Raw genomic sequence first — 19055 nt, 5'->3', positions numbered from 1 at the left:
GAGTATCCATCCCAGTTAGGTGGAAGCCTTGGGTATTCCAAAACAGTGTTTGATCCAAAGCTTATCATATTTAACTATGGAGGACATTACATGAAAAACATTTCTAAAATTAAATTTTTTGGACTACCCAGACAAAAATGAGTCTGCGAGATGGAGTTTATCTCATATCAGAAATGTCATAAGTAAATAATGATAAACAGACGACTGACGACTTTTAAACCCTACATTTTACAACATTAAAAATTTTAAAAATCCATGAGTTTATACTGATTTTTATAAGACATAAAATAGATAGTAGGAAGGGAAAGCCCTTTTTTGCAGTAGAGGGTCAACTCACAAATGTAGACAGATTGACAGAAAAGTAGCAGCCATCCTTGTCATAAATAATTCAGACAAAATTCATTATTGTCTGAATGTACAGTGAAAGTTCGGGGGTTGGGGGAGACAACATTTTCATGGACTCCAAGTATCTTCTCAGATTAATTCTTTAGGAAAGAATTGTATTTTCAAAGTAGAAACATCTGGCAAACCCCTGGCTAAGCAAGTAACCAGAGCAAATAGTATTAACAGTGAACCTACTGACAGCCTTGGCTTTTTCTCTTGTTTCTTTAAAAATTTAAGTATCATTGATTTACAATGTTGTGTTAATTTCTGCTCTACAGGAGTGATTCAGTTATACATATACATACATTCTTTTTCATAACAGTTAAATAAGCAGCGTGACAATATACAGGTCATACTCCTTTCCCATTTCTGACCCAGGCGTTTGTTCCGTGTCCAGTTCTAACTGTTGCTTCTCCACCCACGTACAGGTTTCTCAGGAGACAGGTAAGGAGGTCTGGGATTCCCGTCTCTTTAAGTTTTCCAGTTTGTTGTGATCTGCAGAGTCAAAGGCTTTAGCGTAGTCAATGAAGCAGAAGTAGATGTTTTCCTGAGCAGAAACCATAGGGCCCTCAAAGCCTGGAAATGTACTTCCTGGTCCTTTACAGGAAAACTCCGCCCACCCTGCCCCAGAGCTCTGCTGTTCTAAGTGTGGCCTGTGGACCGGCAGCATCGGCTGGCCTGGGGGGTTGTTAGAACACGGAATCTTGTCTCTACCGCAGACCCATTGACTCAGAATCTCCGGATCCCAGCTGAGTCCCGCTCACAGTACAGTTAGAGAAGCGCTGGTTTAGAGGCCCTGCTCAGGGCATCCTGTGGTTGCACCCTCCCCCAGGGGCGGGCAGAGAGGACCAGGGGGTGTGGCCACCTGGAGCCCCGCCCGCTCCAGGCCGTGCTCTGAGCACCCGGACCCCAGAATCCCTGCTCCCAGCGCCAGTGCAGGCCTCCCTCCTGGGGCCCATATCCCAGCCCGACAGGTGGTCAAGATACAGCTGTTTATGGGACAGAAGAGGGTGGCCTGAGCTTGGACTTGAAGGCTGAGAGGTGCTCTTGCTTGAGCAGCAGATTCCTCAGGGCACAGAGATGGTCAGAGCCAGAGCTGGAATAGCAGAGGGAGGGCTGGGGGCTGGGGCGGCCCCTGCCTCTGCTGTCCTGCCTTCTGGCTTGGAGCTCAGTGTCCAGAACCCTAGTCTGCCAGGTTTTAATAGCTATGTAGGTGTACTTGACAGTTTTCTTTGATTGATTTTTAAGTTTTAAATATTTAAACATATAGTATGGACTTCATTTGCACTCTTGACCCTGGGCTCACAGATGTGAGTGGCAGGTCTGTTAATGTTTCTCAGCATGTGTTCAGAGGACCCCCCACATCAAAACCGACTGAGTCGTTGGTTAAAAATTCAAATTCCCAGTCCCCACTTGTGTAACCTCCTGAATCAGATCTTCGGGGCTGGAGCCCAGTAACCTGCACTCCAACACCTCCCCTGGTGACTCTGATCCACAGCAGAGCTATAGGAGCACTTGTAATGGGGGAGGGGAATGCAGAGGGGAGCTGCCACAAGTGATGGAGGTCCCAGATCAGAGGAAGGCACTGAGCATCAGCTCACACCTTCCTACTTCTCTCATGATTCTCCTCACAACCTGGCCTTACTTCACCCCCGGGAGCTGGCTGCAGAGAGAAGCTGCCAGAACAGGACAAGGGTGTCCTCCTGCCCACTGTGGGGCTCTCGGTGGGTGGGTGGATGGGGTTGCCCGGGTAGGTGGGTTTGCCCTGCAGAAGGAGGGATCCAAATCAGGGGCAATAGGAGCAAAGGGGCTGTGGGAGCCTGGAGAGACCACCTGGACCCACTGGGGGAGTTGGGCTGAAGGGCTGGGCAGATCTTTGGACAGGAGAGAACTCCGGGTCCTGCCAGGACACAGGAGGAGCTGGGACAGACTGTGCGGTCCCACCGGCCTGGGCTCCGAGGCTGCATCTGTCAGTTAGGAGTCTATGATCTTGAGAAATTTCCTTAAGCTCTGTAGGCTTGTTTCCTTGTCTGTGAGATGGGGATCCTAACACCCTCTAGGCTTGTGTTACAGGTAAACATGGTCATTAAGTAAAAACACGTCTTTGCTATACAGGAGGGCGGAATACACAGCAGGACTGTTGCCGTTTACTGTGAAGCTTGTCACCTTATACCTCTGCGCTTCCTGATGCTTGATATCACAGGCACTTGTCACTGGCTCTTAAGACCAATTTCCTCAAAACACAGGCCCAGGAAGGCTCCAGTCACAAGCATGTGCCAGACCTGCGCTTGGCCAGTGACCTAGAGCTCCCTGAGCTTCTGTGTGCAGGAGCGACTCCTGAAGTTTCTGCCGAGCTTCTCCTTGTGTGCGGTTCCCAGGGTTTCCCTTCCAGCAAACCACATCTTGAGAATCCTGCTCATAGGCTTGTGATGAACCAAGGCTGGGCTTGGATGAAACCTCCAGGGGCAACTGTACCATACTGAAAATCACCACCAGAGGGCAGCAGAATCCATGAGTCCAGGTGAGGAGAGTGGACAGGCCATGGAGTGAGGGGCCAGGAAGGCCTCACAGCAGGCAAGAGGGGTGGGGCCTGTAGCATTGCCTCACCCTCATTCACCCCGCCTTCCACACACAGAAACGCACACTCCTGCTCCTGAAGAATCACCTGGTCCCTGTATATTCAGTTATCTCCTCCAGGTACAGTTCTTTATATCCTCAACATGGCAAAGGCCAGTGGTTTGTAAACTTGGCTGCAAATTCGAATCACCAGGAGAACGCTATAAAATCCCAGTGCTGGGGCCTCATCTCAGCTAAATCAGAATCTCAGGGAGGGGAGGCAGGAATCAACACTTTTTATTAATAAAACCCCACAGGTGATTCCACCCTGCAGCCAGCTGAGACTGTTGGAGGCAAAAGATCTCATTTCTTCCCAAATGGCAAATGCTTTCATTCACATTTCTGACAAAACATGGTCCATTGGAGAAGGGAATGGCAAACCACTTCTGCATTCCTGCCTTGAGAACCCCATGAACAGTTCAGTTCAGTTCAGTTCAGTAGCTCAGTTGTGTCAGACTCTTTGCGACCCCATGAATCACAGCACGCCAGGCCTCTCTGTTCATCACCAACTCCTGGAGTTTACCCAAACCCATGTCCATCGAGCCAGTGATGCCATCCAACCATCTCATCCTCTGTTGTCCCCTTCTCCTCCTGCCCCCAATCCTTCCCAGCATTAGGGTCTTTTCCAGTGAGTCAACTCTTCGCATGAGGTGGCCAAAGTATTGGAGTTTCAGCTTCAACATCAGTCCTTCCAATGAACACCCAGGACTGATCTCCTTTAGGATGGACTGGTTGGATCTCCTTGCAGTCCAAGGGACTCTCAAGAGTCTTCTCCAACACCACAGTTCAAAAGCATCAATTCTTGAGTGCTCAGCTTTCTTCACCATCCAACTCTCACATCCATACATGACCACTGGAAAAACCATAACCTTGACTAGATGGACCTTTGTTGGCAAAGTAATGTCTCTGCTTTTAAATATGCTATCTAGGTTGGTCATAACCTTCCTTCCAAGGAGTAAGCGTCTTTTAATTTCATGGCTGCAATCACCATCAGCAGTGATTTTGGAGCCCAAAAATTAAAGCCTGACACTGTTTCCATTGTTTTCCCATCTATTTCCCATGAAGTGATGGGACCAGATGCCAGCAAAAGATATGACACTGAAAGATGAATTCCCCAGGTCAGTAGGTGCCGAATATGCTACTGGAGAAGAGTTGAGAAATAACTGCAAGAAGAATGAGGAGAAAGAGCCAAAGAGACAACAATGCCCAGCTGTGGATGTGACTGGTGATGGAAGTAAAGTCTGATGTTGTAAAGAACAATATTGCATAGGAACCTGGAATGTTAGGTCCATGAATCAAGGTAAATGGTAAGTGATCAAATAGGAGATGGCAAGAATGAACATCGACACTTTGGGATATCAGTGAACTAAAATAGACCGGAATGGGTGAATTTAATTCAGATGACCATTACTTCTACTACTGTGGGCAAGAATCCCTTAGAAGAAATGTAGTAGCCCTCATAGTCAACAAAAGAATCCAAAATGCAGGTACTTGGGCACAATTTCAAAAACGACAGGATGATCTCGTTTGTTTCCAAGGAAAACCATTCAGTATCACAGTAATCCAAGTCTATGCCCCAACCACTAAAGTTGAAGATGCTCTTGGTTTCTGGGTCTAGTGTGAGCCTGGGTCTCCTAGACAATGGATTTCCCTCAAGAATCCCACTCTGAGAGGCTCCTGAGAGTCTGGTTCTTTAAGTCTTTGACCTGATAGAACAGGAAGGTATATAAGCCTCACCTAACTTCTATCAGGAGGGGAGGCACAGGTTTCCAAGAGTAAACATCACTTTTAAAGGGAATGATGCAAACTACAATGGTATTAAGTAATGATTTTCTTAACTAGTCTGCTGCTGCTCCCTTATCTAGGTGTGTAGGAGAATCACACTCTGTTATTGAGCAGAAGGGGGTTGGATTTCTTCCCGTTCTGTTACCCACCCTCCCACGTCAGACCCCAACAAGCCTCCTTTGCCAGGTGTGGCTTATTCCAATAGAACTTGCTCTGGAGCACATGCTCTCCCCTAAAAGCCCTCCAGGGGCTGCTGCTAGTGGTTCATGTGAGCGGAGAGGGGCGGTTTTCCCGCTGGGTGGGCTCAGCTGTGTAGCTACACGCCCAGATTGCAGTGCCAGGTGCATCGTCTCTGCCCATGGCCCCCTGGCCGCCATCTTGAATCACAGCCCCGGGAGCAGCGTCTCCGCTCACGGCCCTCAGAGCTGAGGTATCAGTGCCGCCATTTCTCCCCAGGGAGTCTCCTCTGAAGGGCCAGGGATGCGAGGCCTCTGCAGGAGGTGACCTGTGAGCAAGTGGAAGTCAACTCAGCACAAAGGGAAAGAAAAAAGGTTAGATTTTTATTTTATGACCCAGATTCTACTTTTTGTTGTTTAGTTGCTCAGTCGTGTCCAACTCTTTTCTGACTCCGTAGACTGTAGCCCACCGTGCTCCTCTGTCCATGGGATTTCCTGGGCAGGAGTACTGGAGTGGGTTGCCATTTCTTTCTCCAGGGGATCTTCCCAACCAGGCATCAAACCCGCATCTCCTGTGTCTCCGGCATTGGTAGGCGGGTTCTTTACCACTGAGTCACCTGGCAAGCCTCAGATTCTACTTTTACTACAGGGAATTGTTGGTGAGCTTTGCTAGTGACTGCTTCATCAGCATCTGGCCTCCTGGAATATTAAGGGCACCACCTTACCTTTAATGACTGTTTCCTTTGTTACCTGTGGTGATAATCCAATGAAGAGAAAGAGACCAATTTCTTCCCTAAGCTGGAAGAAATAATCAATTTTGTTTGTTTTGTTGTTACTTTTACCCACAAAGTAACTCCCTCTTGGCGGGGGCTTGATGTTGCTCCTGAAATTAGTGGAAGTCCTTGGTGTCCTTCATTTGAGGAAGACAACTGAGTATTGTTTTGATGGATATGAGTTTGAGCAAACTCTGGGAGTTGGTGATGGACAGGGAAGCATGGCGTGCTGCAGTTAGTTCATGGGGTCACAAAGAGTCAGACATGAGTGAGTGATTGAACTGAACTGAACTTACTTTAGTTGGCTCTTAAGTCTAAACCTACACACTTTACACTTTGGGTAGGTCCTCGTTCATTGAGAAGCAGGATGGGGTATTTTGCTTCTACCTCCTATTTCTCCCTTTTCTGTCCTTGTGGATGGGGCTGCCACCACGTTGAGGAGAGGAAGAATGGACAAGGGTCCCTAGAGCCCTGCTCTCAGGGGCCATCCTGCTTATTCTGACACCACATAAGACCCCAGGGAAACATGCTTCATTTTGTTATGTTCTGAGAGTGACTTGGTATCACCGTAGAAATCCACTTTGCTGTTTCTTTTTCTTATTTCAGGGCCTTTGCCTTAGTAGTTCAGCTATGGGGAAGACCACCTCAGGCCAGATAGTCAATCTGCTGTCCAATGATGTGAACAGGTTTGATCAGGTAAGCTGCCCCTGAGGGATCCTCTTCCATTTCCCATCCTTCTTGCTGGACTCAGCTTATTGTGATGCCAGGTGTCTGGGTTTGGTGTCAGCCAGGGTTCTGTTGGGGACATAAGACAAGAGTTCTCTTTATCCAACTTTCATTTCCTCTGTGTGCAACTTAGATGTAATAATGTGTATTGTCCTGTGGATGAGAATTTTGTCTTTTCTGAGGTTACCTGCAATATAATGACAATAATAAGTAAGCACCCGTGTTCTTGTCCAGCTTGTTTCTCTAAGGATTCTCCTGGAGTGGCCCTTCTTGACCTGTGGTGTGGGTGTTGCTGAACTGTCTTCCTCTTCCTCTGGACGACAAAGGCCTGGTGGGCCAGGGCTATTCTTTCTCATGCCCTGTTCAGTGCCTGCTGCATAGGGAGCCTTAAAGAACTATGCCAAGGGGGTGGTCCCCAGCCAGACACCACCTACTCCCTGCTGCCTCCCCACCAGTCTTTATTACACTTATGAATAGATCTCATTACCCAGGGCATTAATTGCTATTGGTCAGATCTTTTTTGTACTAGACTACGTGAACTTCCAGATGTTCAAGCTGGTTTTAGAAAAGGCAGAGGAACCAGAGATCAAATTGCCAACATCCACTGGATCATGGAAAAAGAAAGAGAGCTCCAGAAAAACATCTGTTTCTGCTTTATTGACTATTCCAAAGCCTTTGACTGTATGGATCACAATAAACTGTGGAAAATTCTGAAAGAGATGGGAATACCAGACAACCTGACCTGTCTCTTGAAAAACCTGTATGCAGGTCAGGAAGCAACAGTTAGAACTGGACATGGAACAACAGACTGGTTCCAAATAGGAAAAGGAGTCCGTCAAGGCTGTATATTGTCACCCTGCTTATTTAACTTCTATGCAGAGTACATCATGAGAAACGCTGGGCTGGAGGAAGCACAAGCTGAAATCAAGATTGCCGGGAGAAATATCAATAACTTCAGATATGCAGATGACACCACCCTTATGGCAGAAAGTGAAGAAGAACTATAGAGCTTCTTGATGAAAGTAAAAGAGGAGAGTGAAAAAGTTGGCTTAAAGCTCAACGTTCAGAAAACTAAGATCATGGCATCTGGTGCCATCACCTCATGGCAAATAGATGGGGAAACAGTGGAAACAGTGAGACACTTTATTTTTCTGGGCTCCAAAATCACTGCTGATGGTGACTGCAGCCATGAAATTAAAAGACACTTAATCCTTGGAAGGAAAGTTATGACCAACCTAGACAGCATATTAAAAAGCAGATACATTACTTTACCAACAAAGATCTGTCTAGTCAAGGGTATGGTTTTTCCAGTGGTCATGTATGGATGTGAGAGCTGGACTATAAAGAAAGCTGAGCGCCGCAGAATTGATGCTTTTGAACTGTGGTGTTGGAGAAGACTCTTGAGAGTCCCTTGGACTGCAAGGATATCCGTCCAGTCCATCCTAAAGGAGATCAGTCCTGGGTGTTCACCGGGGGGTCTGATGTTGAAGCTGAAACTCCAACACTTTGGCCACCTGATGCAAAAAGCTGACTCATTTGAAAAGACCCTGATATTGGGAAAGATTGAGGGCAGGAGGAGAAGGAGACGACAGAGGATGAGATGGTTGGATGGCATCACCAACTCAATGGACATGAGTTTGGGTGGGCTCTGGGAGTTGTTGTTGGACAGGGAGGCCTGGTGTGCTGCAGCTCATGGGGTCGCAATGAGTCAAACACGACTGAGCAACTGAACTGAACTGAACTTCTCTTTCCGTTATTCATTCATCAAACATGAAGTAAGGTACCTTCTTACTTTTAGGGCTGAAAAAAGATTTAGTTTCTTCCCCGGAGAAGCCACAGCCTGTCAGGGAGGTAAATATACAAGTAGTTACTGGAGAGCATGATACATGCCATAAAATAAGCTTTCCTGTAATGCTGGGGAGAGATGGGGGCTGAATGTTGGGACATAGAGAGTTTGGGGATCCCCTGAGCTCATCGGTGGTATAGGCAAAAATCAACATCTTCCTTCAGTGCGGCTGGTCAGGTTTTCCCTGGAAGTCCCTGAGGTTGGCCCTTTGATGCTCTGCAACGGCATCATCTGTGGTGGATGCTTGGGTTTCTGCTTTAGCAGGTTTAAAACCCACTGAGATCATTCCTGTGTAGGTTCCTGTCTGTTCCTTCAGAGCAGATTGTTTCTACACTGTGTCCTTACTAGTTCTGCTTTTATATCATCCTAAGAAGACTTCTCTTTCTCTTTTAAGGTAACAATGTTCTTGCACTATCTGTGGGTGGGGCCACTGCAGGCTATCGCAGTGACCGCCCTGCTCTGGATGGAAATAGGAATGGCGTGTCTTGCTGGGATGGCAATTCTTGTTATTCTTCTGCTTTTGCAAAGCTGCACCGGGAAGTTGTTTTCGTCACTCTGGTAAGAGAAATGCTGGTTTGAAAAATTGGTGATATGTGTGTGGTTTAGGCCCTTCTGGCTTAGCCAGTGGATACTCCAGCCTTAAACTGATCACTAATGTCAAAACAGAAAAGGTGATGGCATTTGCTCTTTCCTCACAGCTAGCTTCTAAGGCGCTGTACCTGGATATGTAGAGTGTCCTTAAGCAGAATTTACCTATGTACACGTTTTTTAAACATTATTCAGTCGTAGTACTTTTATAGGCCTTTTTCTAGCTACATATATTTTTGTTATGCTTGTGTTACAGCATTTTTACACATGTGTGTTCTTGTCTTGTTTTTAATTCAGTGTTTCCATTAAGTTATAAGCACACCAAAGGCGAGGCTGCTCTTAATTAAATGTTATCTTTATAAAGCCCCACAGTCCCAGCAGCATATGTGATAGAAAAACGACTGGTGATGAAGGGCTTAATGGTGATGAGTTAGACTTGAAACTGGTCCCAGAGGGTTGGAAGTGGGTTATTGTCCAGGTTGTCAGGTGATGTTGATGAGGGAGATGATGTGTTGTATGAAGCTAGTTGAGTTATTTTATATATATGTCTGCAAATGCCTTTATGTGTGGTATTTTTCTCTATTTGGAATTTCCTTTCCTCTCTTTGCTATGGAGTGATGTTCCTTATCCTTTGGGGCCCTGTTCCAGTGCTACGAGGTCTCTGAAGCTTTTCTTGCTCTCTTTTCCCAGTGGATTTAATGGCCCCATCTTATCTGCTCCCCAGCACTTTACTCCTATTTTATTACAGCACAGACACTATCTTCCTGGTAGATTCCTTTCTGCCTTCCCTGCCCAACCACTAGGATGTCCTTGGGCAGAGGGTTTGTATCTGACTCATTTCAGGTCTTCCTTATCAGATGCTGCAAGTTCTCCAAGTTACTCCCTGAATTAGGCTGAAAGGTTGACTTCCTAGTTTCTTTGTCTCCATTTGCACTTTGAGTAGAACCTGCCTGTGTGGTCATCACAAAAGAGCTGTAGTGAATCATTGATCCCTGGTCCTTCTCTGTGTCCCCTGCTGCTGCTATGGGATGTTGGGTTGTTTCATCTCTCACGTCTGTCCCCTCAGGAGTAAGACCGCAGCTCTCACAGACAACAGGATCCAGACCATAAGTGAAATTATAATTGGCATCAGAACAATAAAAATGTATGCTTGGGAAAAGTCATTTATAGATCTTATTACCAGTTTGAGAAGGTAAGTTCTTGTATATATCACACCATATTTTTGTTTATTTCCTGTTTTTACAGAATGAATCTATAAATCTTACCAAGTTTTATATGAAAGTGAACTTAAATACTATCTGCCCCTCACATATGGCAAGAAGGTTAAGTGGAATAGTGGAGACAACCTTTTAATCTGCTCTTCTAAAGGAAAAAAAAAAAAAAAAATATATATATATATATATATGCTTCTTATATAGAAATGCAATTCCAAAAATTTCTTTATACCACAAATCCCAAATAAGCAATGACTGTACGATGTTAGTATCCGAGAAGGTAATATTTAAACTAAAACTAGAATTTTTGATGATGGAGCACAAATGGGAAGATTGTAGAGGTTGGATATACATGTATCTGGCAAAACTTTAAGAATCAATATTCTTCATTCCAAACAGAGCCATAAAAATACTATTTTTGTGGAGGGGGGGGCTTTGCTTTGTGTTTGTAGATATTTTCCGCATCTTTCATTTAATTGTCTGAGGAGTGTTTATATTCCAGCACAGGGTGCTGGGAATTCTCTGGCAGCTCCCTGTCACCTCTCACTTTGCACCTTTGTTGGGGCCCCTCTCTCTGCTGGGGATACACTCTCATCTTCCTTTTTCTTTGGCTTCCGCCAGCCCTGACTGACTCCAGCTTATCTTCTCAGGGTCCATCCATGTCCATGTGACTTGCCCTGACTCCTCTGCTCTGGGTTACATGCCTTTGCTCTGTACCCCATGGGGGCTGTACTGACTTCCTCTGTCTAATGTCTTGGTGTCTCACAATTTTGGGGTGTCTTTTTCTCTTCCCCCAATAGTTCATGAGCTCCTGGAGGGGGCAGGCTGTGTCTTCCTGTCATCAGTGAGAAGCCTGGCGCAGGATTGTAGTTACGAACGCTTGTTGAATGAATGTTCAAACTCGGTCTGCTTGACTCACAATGTCTAAAAGTGTGACACTAAGCCTCTTTTTAGGTGGGAGAGTGAAGTGGTGATGAAGTGTGTGGTCCTTGGATCAAGGCAGACCCCTGGGTGGGCCCTGTGTAGTGTTTCCATGATACGAGGGATCATTTGTCTTAATCTGTATCTACTCCCTAAAAGGGGACCACTCACACAGGGCATTTGAATCGTTGTCTTTGATGTTGATGCTTGTTTTAAATCCTATGTCTACTTTGTTTTCCAGGAAGGAAATTTTCAAGATTCTGAGAAGTTCCTTCTTTAGAGGCATGAATTTGGCATTATTTTTCGCTATCAGCAAAATCATGATTTTTGTCACCTTCACAGCCAATGATCTTCTTGAAAACCTGATCACAGGCAGCCAAGTGTTCATGGTGGTGATGCTGTTCGAGGCTCTGCGGTTCTCGAGCACCCTCTACTTCCCCATGGCTGTCGAGAAGGTGTCCGAGGCCGTTGTCAGCATCCAAAGAATCAAGGTTTGGTGACAAGTAACTTTCTTTAGTTGTAGGTGAATTTTTGTAAATTGCTTCCTTTTATGTGGTGTCACCGTGTTTTGGTTTGATGCGATTTAGCTCTCTCAGTGCCAAAGCTGGCAGTCATTCCAAAATATTGTATGTACTCCTGTCTCTTCTTAGGTAGAGTCTGTTGCAAATATTATAATATCCCTGCTCATATAGGGATGTAAACAGCAGTGACACAGGGCTCATGAGGTACCAGTGATGTCTGCAGTACGATTAAAATGCCTAATAGCGGGAGAAGCAAACAGAGTGCGTCTCCTGTGCTGTCTAGAACAACTAGGCAGTGACTGTGCTCGGTCCTGGGGTGACTAGATTCCTCTCTGGGCCAGGAGGGGAGGAACTTGCTGAAACCTCCCTGCTACTTGGTCAGGAGAATAGCCTCAGCTTCACTTAGTTCTCTATGTTTAAAAATGGGTTCCTTCCTCCACAGATGCTTTCTTGTTGTTTTCTGATCTCTGCCTTTTTGTCCCTGTCCTTTTCTTACCTACTGTCTAAGCTTTTCTCTACTGCCCTCTTCCTCTCAAACTTGTGATTTCCATCATAACCACGGTCTCCATTTTTTTTTTTTTTTTTTTAACTAACTGTCCCTAAATAGTCAGGGACAAATAATTTACATCACCAAGACAAGGGCCTGGCACACAATAGGCACTGAAGTGTTTCTGTCTAAAATGAAGATAAATTGGTTCTGTGAGGCAGCCTGGGCACGAGCTTGAGTGTCTGGACTTTATTTTCCTACTTTTCCATAATGATGGAAGAAACAGTAATATATCTCTAATAAAGTTAGATATCTCTGGGTGTGATTGTATTTTATTTTGGGGTCTTGTCATAAAAGCTGGATTTTTAAATGATGCATTTTCTATGGAGAAGGCAATGGCAACCCATTCCAGTACTCTTGCCTGGACAATCCCATGGACAGAAGAGCCTGGTAGGCTGAAGTCCATGGGGTCGCTAAGAGTCAGACACGACTGAGTGACTTCACTTTCACTTTTCATATTCATGCATTGAGGAAGGAAATGGCAACCCGCTCCAGTGTTCTTGCCTGGAGAATCCCAGGGATGGGGGAGCCTGGTGGGCTGCCGTATATGGGGTCACACAGAGTCAGACACGACTGAAGCGACTTAGCAGCAGCATTTTCTAAACTATAAAAAAAAAAAAAAATGATTACCCATAAAATAGATCAGTTATACAGGGTCAGTCCTTGTTCCCTGAGTGTATCATTCTTTCTGATGGGAGCTTCTAGCAATACTGGTAGGAGATGGTCAATGTATTCAATAGAATTTCTTTTATGAAGCTTTCACATCTTGAAAGAAGACACTTAGGAATATCCTTGGACCGCAGTGATGTCCTCAATAACACAGTAGCCTGTTCAGATGGAAGCTTCACACATGTGCTGTTCTGCTATGGTTTTGTTATTGCTGCTGACACAGCCTCTGTCTTTGATTGCTGCTGCCTGGGCTCGCTGTGTGGTCCGAGATCTCTTGAAGCCTTTACACATCATCTCATCTTTGGCTTCCCTGGTGGCTCAGACTGTAAAGAATCTGCCTACAAAGCAGGAGACCCAGGTTCAATCCCTGGGTTGGGAAGATCCCCTGGAAAAGGGAATGGTAACCCACTCCAGTATTCTTGCCTGGAGAATCCCATGGACAAAGGAGCCTGGTGGGCTACAAATCGTGGGGTTGCAAAGAGTTGGACACGACTGAGCGACTTTCACTCACTCACTCATTTTATCCTGACCACAATTGAATGGGATAAGCTTTAGTGTCCCCACTTTACAGATAAGGAAGCAGGTTCCTGTATCAAGTGAAATAGCTCACCCATTCTCACACAGTTTGTGTTAATATTATCAAATGACAGAACTAGGATTCTGTCCAAAGTTTCTTTGTTACATTATTACATTATTGTCTTAGTACTTTCAGGTATGTGGAATTTCTCCTTAAGTTTAAATTCCCTGTTTCTTACAGAATCAAAATTTTAATCTCTTGTTTCCCAGCATATGACGCTTGCTCTGCTTGGGGCTGGGGAAGGGATTGTCTCTGTGACCTGTCACATTCACCCCCACTTTGTGGTCTTGGCTCCCTCTGTTGAGCCCCCATGTGTTGCCTTCTATTCTGTCCTTGATTTAACCAAATGCTGCTGAGCCTGCAGCAGCCCCATGACCCTCTCCCAGCCCTTCCATTCATGATGATCTAGGGCTTCCATATATGTGCATGGCCAGTCCCGCACCTCCCAGCATCCTGTCAGGTGGGGTGATGCTGACTCCCTGGGAGTGTTCTGAGCTCCGTGACAGCAGACTGTGTCTGGTAGTGTCGGGTCCATGCTGGACACATCACGGGCATCAAATAAATACTGGATTGACTGAGACAACAGTTACAGGAAATGGCTGGGACCCCACAGAGGCCCAGGGTGGCCCATCCTGCACCAGAAGCTTTAGAAATGCAGAGAAGGGAGCAGACTGGGGTTAGACATTCCTGCAACATTGGGTTTTGGTGTGTGTTTGGGCTGTCTCAACTCAGGGAAGTCTTCTCCTTTTATGTCTGCCCATCTGTGTGTCTCAAACCAGCCTTATTGGACTTGGTGGACTTGATGTCTAAAGAGAGGAACTGTGCTCTGTACAGCCTGGTGTTCATGTAGACTCTGCTGGCCTGGCTCCTGGGCTGGGCTCTTGGGGCTTATAGATAATTAGAAACAGTCTGTATTACTTGGTTAACAAAGTTATTTTGACTGTCTTGCTGACCATCACGAAATGAAAGAAGATCAATATCATGAATCTTTATGCTAAAGTGCATCTCTAGACTGAAGAAGATATTGAGACAGAATTCCCTCCTCTTTGGTGTTGGTCAGTCTTTTTTCTCTGAAGGCCTTTGACTAGTTGGATGAGACCCACCCACATTATGGAGGATAATCTGCTTTACTCAGAGTCTACTGATTTAAATGTTGATCCCATTAAAAACCCTTTCACTGTAATAACTAGATGAGTTTGAGCAAGTGTCTGGAAACTGTAGTTTAGCCAGGTTGACATAAAATTAACCATCATACCCATCATAACCATTAAGCATGATTTTAGTGGGAAAAGCACTAACTCTGATTCCTTCATGGATTATGTGATGCACCAAAGAGTATAACATGAAAGGGACCCTGCAGAAGGTTTTCAGGGAATTTTGCTCAAATTTTCAGGTAGGATTTTTTATTTCTTTTACACAAAACAGCTACTGAATTGTGTTTGAGTCTTAAAATTCCTTTCTTTGTAGATGTGTTCAGCAATACAATGAACTGCCAAGAACTTTGAATTTTCTAGGGTTGACTTTGTCAGGCTGATTTGTGTCATGATGAAGGAAGCATCTTTGATTTGGGCAACAAACCTAAGTTTTTCCTTGAATACACACAATATCTTGTAGGAAGTTCGTCTGGAAATTTAGAGATTTGTCAGCAGTAATTATTTTCAGTAAAGGAGGGACTAATGGCTGAGAATAAGAATGGTGAGAAGGATTGGTATTAGTGTGGCAGATGGCTTCCTGGTAGGTTGAAGTAACTGGTGAAATTTTTTTTTTTCTTTTTGATCTCTATATGGTTTCTATAATCCTTTAAAAATCTAGTTCTCTAGTTCATCAGAGTCACCTGGAGTGCTTTTTAAATCTACATGATCACACCTTGGAGATTCTGATTCACTAGGCCTTAGCTGCTGCCCAGGGTATCTATATATTTAGTAAAGATACCTTTAGTAAAGGTACACTCTTGTGTACTTGAAAATAAGCACCATTTTGGAAACATCACCCAAATTGCAGATAAAAAGCACATAAAGCCAAAATGTGCTTCAGCAAATATAATGGATGTCAGGATCACATGTAAACTAAAATTAGTTGAGAGGAAAACCTGTCTTGGTTTATGCTAGACTTTCTGGGGGGCAAATTTGGAATTCATTCATTCAGTCACTTATTCCACAAAATAACTGAGTACTACCTGAAGCCTGGTGCAGACTAGAGGCAGGCTAGACACAGAAAGGTTCTTCCTGTTTGGAATTTATGTTTCATCAAATAGGGGTGGTTTAATAAATAATCAAACAGTGAAACTCACTGTGGACATATTTGTGTGTCATTAGTCCTTAGAAGGAGAACTCCAAGGTGCCATGAGGTGCTTTGGCAGAGTTACTGGTGTAGTCTTGGAGCTCATGCTTCCTGGGAAGGCTGAGGAAGTTACCTGGAGAATCCCGTGTGTGGGGGTGAGGGAGGTGGGAGGCTGATGCTTTGTGTTTTCCTGGGGATGATGATGTGACACAGGCTTTTAGTGCACAAGAGGGGGATCCATGCTTTTGGGGAACCAAAAATGTCTAAGGCTGCAGAGTAGAAAGTGCTGAAGACCTGAGAAGGGGACTGTATAAGACCCTACAGGAAACACGAAGGTTTTTATCATCTCAAAGCTCAGCCTGGCTGCAGCCTGGGAGATGGGGCAGTGTGGTAGGGTGGAGATCCAGAGCAGAGGAAGGGGAGATGCAGCAGGAGCCTAATGCAGTTCATGGTCCAGGGACGGGAAGATGTGGTTTGGTTTTAGGGTGAAATAGAGACTTGGTCAGATTTGAGGGCTACTGAAGGCAAGTCTTGAGTTGGATATGGAGGTAAGAGGGGAGAGGTGGATCTCAGGCTGCTTTGGGTTTGAGGGCTGCAAAATCTCTGGATTCATTGAAATATAGAATGCTAAAGAAGACCAGATTTGGGGAGGAGAAGAGTCTGAACTTGATTTTGAATTCTGAGAGGCTTTTCAAATACCTGGTATTTGTTATAAGACCCACCTCACTGACCACCACCGCCTGATTAAATCTCCTTTTTATTAAAACAGGTAGTAGATATTGACTATAATCAACAGATTGGATGTTTACTTTTTTCCCTAACCCTAACTTTGTCTCTCACTTAGATGTGTTCATGCCCAGTTAGAAGATGAAAAGGGCAGCAGGAGTAGAAGAAAAGGTCAGCTGAGCTTACTGACCACGTGGTCAGAACTGGGTGAGGTTTAACCATAGGTGGTTTGGAGGTGTGGTGGGCATGCAGAGTTTAGAACACAGTGTGGTGTTGAGCCCTGCTGCTGTACTACCCCCTGCAGCCTGGGACTCAGTAGACTCATGTTTCTGTCATGATGATCATCTCCCAGGATTTTTACTCAAGTCATGTCTACGATCCCTTGGAGGAAAACTTTCCACCTCTGCCTACCTTGGAGGGATGATTGACAATTGTTTATACCCTCGGGGCAGATCTACATGTGGCTTCATAGTGTTGTGTCTTGTTGTTAACCCATGCTTTTCAATTTCCTTTCATCCATGTACAGAAAATAAGGATTTATTCTGATTTTATATGCCTAAGAATTCTCTCTATTTTTCTCTTAGCAAGGAAAGAGAACAATGTTAAATTGAACAATGTTCAATTCCAAGAACAACTAACAGAATTAGAAAAGACCTCATGTTAACTTCAAAGCACTAGAAGTTTTCAGTGACTTTTGCATCCAGTCAAATGTATCTCTGAGGTTATATTGTTCACAAAGCTACTTAGGTTTTCGATTACCAGCCACTCAGACATCAGTCTTTTTTTTTTTTTTTTAATTAGTTTATTTTCTATTTTTTAACTTTACAATATTGTATTTGTTTTGCCATACATTGACATGAATCCACCATGGGTGTACTTGTTTTCCCCTTCCAGAACCCCCCTCCGACCTCCCTCCCCATCCCATCCCTCCAGGTCATCCCAGTGCACCAGCCCCGAGCACCCTGTATCATGCATTGAACGTGGACTGGCGATTTGTTTCACATATGATAATTTACATGCTTCAATGCCATTCTCCCATATCATCCCACCCTCACCCTCTCCCACAGAGTCCATAATACTGTTCTATTTATCTGTGTCTCTTTTGATGTCTTGCATACAGGGTTATCTTTACTGATTGACTGAATACCATATATATGTGTTAGTATACTGTATTGGTGTTTTTCTTTCTGGCTTACTTTACTCTGTATAATAGGCTCCGGTTTCTGTGGTACACATACACAATGGAATATTACTCAGCCATTAAAAAGAATACATTTGAATCAGTTCTAATGAGGTGGATAAAACTGGAGCCTATTATACAGACGTCAGTCTTTTTGACTGCAGTTCTGATGTTGATACCTTCCTGTGTGACTTGTTCTGGGTCTGCACTTCATGGCTCATTAGAGCCATTTAATTTCAGCTTTTTCATCAGCCTGACTCTTGGAGAAAAATGCAGTCAGCACTTCTGGTACCATTACAAGCTGGTCATGTGTTGAGTGGAGTCCCATTTAACCCCGGAAACACTGTGATGTCTTCCTCCTCAGACCTGTGATTTGTGGACAAATGCTCGATGAATTTACTTCCTCACTTAGGGCATGATTTTTCTTTTCTTTCTTTTTTTTGAAAGTGAGGATTTCTATTCTAACATGTACAAACTGAATATTGAATTTCTTATGTCTTGGTAATACATTTAAGCTGAAATTGAAATTTGATTCTGTCTAGACAAGATTTAGAACATATATGCATAACTGTACATTTAACATATACATATAATATATGTTACTGACCAGGAACCTTGAACTTTTTAATTAATATAAATTGATAAGGGGCCAGATGAGAAATTCAGGCAAGGCTTTACTGAGGCTTGTGCTGCAGCACAAGGAAGTGAAAAACAAGTAACAGGTGCCTTTGTTCACTCTGAGAACAGTAGACTGATTCCTTGAATGGAGTGAGAGTGGGGGTGGATCACCGATTTGGGTCACAGAGGTGGCTTAGATGGTCTGCCTACCTCCTAGTAGACACTGTGTGTAAAGATCATATGCAGTGCCCTGCCTTTGCTCTCAGCATCTCAGAAATGGCAGTTGGCTTATGCATCTGTGCAGTTAGCTTTAGTCCCTTAGAGTTCCTTTGTATTCTGTTGCTGGAGGAGACGTTTGTGCAGGTGCAAGTACTCCACTAAAGGATCCCAGGTCCCAGCCTGTCTCATAATGTTGTGTCTGCTATATTAGCTCAGACTATGTAAGGTTGTAGCCTTGCCATCAATTAGTTCAGTTCAGTCGCTCAGTCGTGTCTGACTCTTTGTGACCCATGAACTGCAGCATGCCAGGCCTCCCTGTCCATCACCAACTCCTGGAGTTTACTCAAACTCATGTCCATTGTGTCAGTGATGCCATCCAACCATCTCATCCTCTGTTGTCCCCTTCTCCCGCCTTCAGTCTTTCCCAGCATCAGGGTCTTTTCAAATGAGTCAGTTCTTCACATCAGGTGGCCAAAGTATTGGAGTTTCAGCTTCAGCATCAGTCCTTCCAATGAAGATTCAGGACTGATTTCCTTTAGGATGGACTGGTTGGATCTCCTTGCAGTCCAAGGGACTCTCAAGAATCTTCTCCAACACCACAGTTCAAAAGCATCAAATCTTTGGTGCTCAGGTTTCCTTATAGTCCAACTCTCACATCCATACATGACTACTGGAAAAACCATAACTTT

At 44.6% G+C, this 19055-nt stretch overlaps 1 protein-coding gene across 7 annotated transcripts in view; it reads left to right on the top strand.

Moving 5' to 3' along the window:
• Window positions 1-5046: 5046 nt before the first annotated feature.
• Window positions 5047-19055, top strand: part of LOC145530193 (ATP-binding cassette sub-family C member 4-like) — a 116646-nt gene continuing 102637 nt past the window's right edge. For 4 of the 7 annotated variants that reach the window (XM_081551118.1, XM_081551116.1, XM_081551119.1 and 1 more), the window contains exons 1-5: window positions 5047-5336; window positions 6341-6430; window positions 8701-8864; window positions 9961-10086; window positions 11271-11520. In XM_081551118.1, coding sequence (XP_081407244.1) covers window positions 6365-6430; window positions 8701-8864; window positions 9961-10086; window positions 11271-11520 — 606 coding nt within the window. In that variant the 5' untranslated portion in view covers window positions 5047-5336; window positions 6341-6364. The remainder of the gene's footprint in view (window positions 5337-6340; window positions 6431-8700; window positions 8865-9960; window positions 10087-11270; window positions 11521-19055) is intronic. The other 3 variants (XM_081551121.1, XM_081551120.1, XM_081551122.1) reach the window with 3 other exon arrangements.

This window comes from Giraffa tippelskirchi, chromosome 12 (assembly GCF_054371585.1).
Source record: "Giraffa tippelskirchi isolate mGirTip1 chromosome 12, T2T-mGirTip1v1.2.pri, whole genome shotgun sequence".
Classification (NCBI taxonomy): Eukaryota; Metazoa; Chordata; class Mammalia; order Artiodactyla; family Giraffidae; genus Giraffa; species Giraffa tippelskirchi.
The sequence above is the reverse complement of the archived record's forward strand: the minus strand, read 5'-3'. Positions and strand labels throughout refer to the sequence as shown.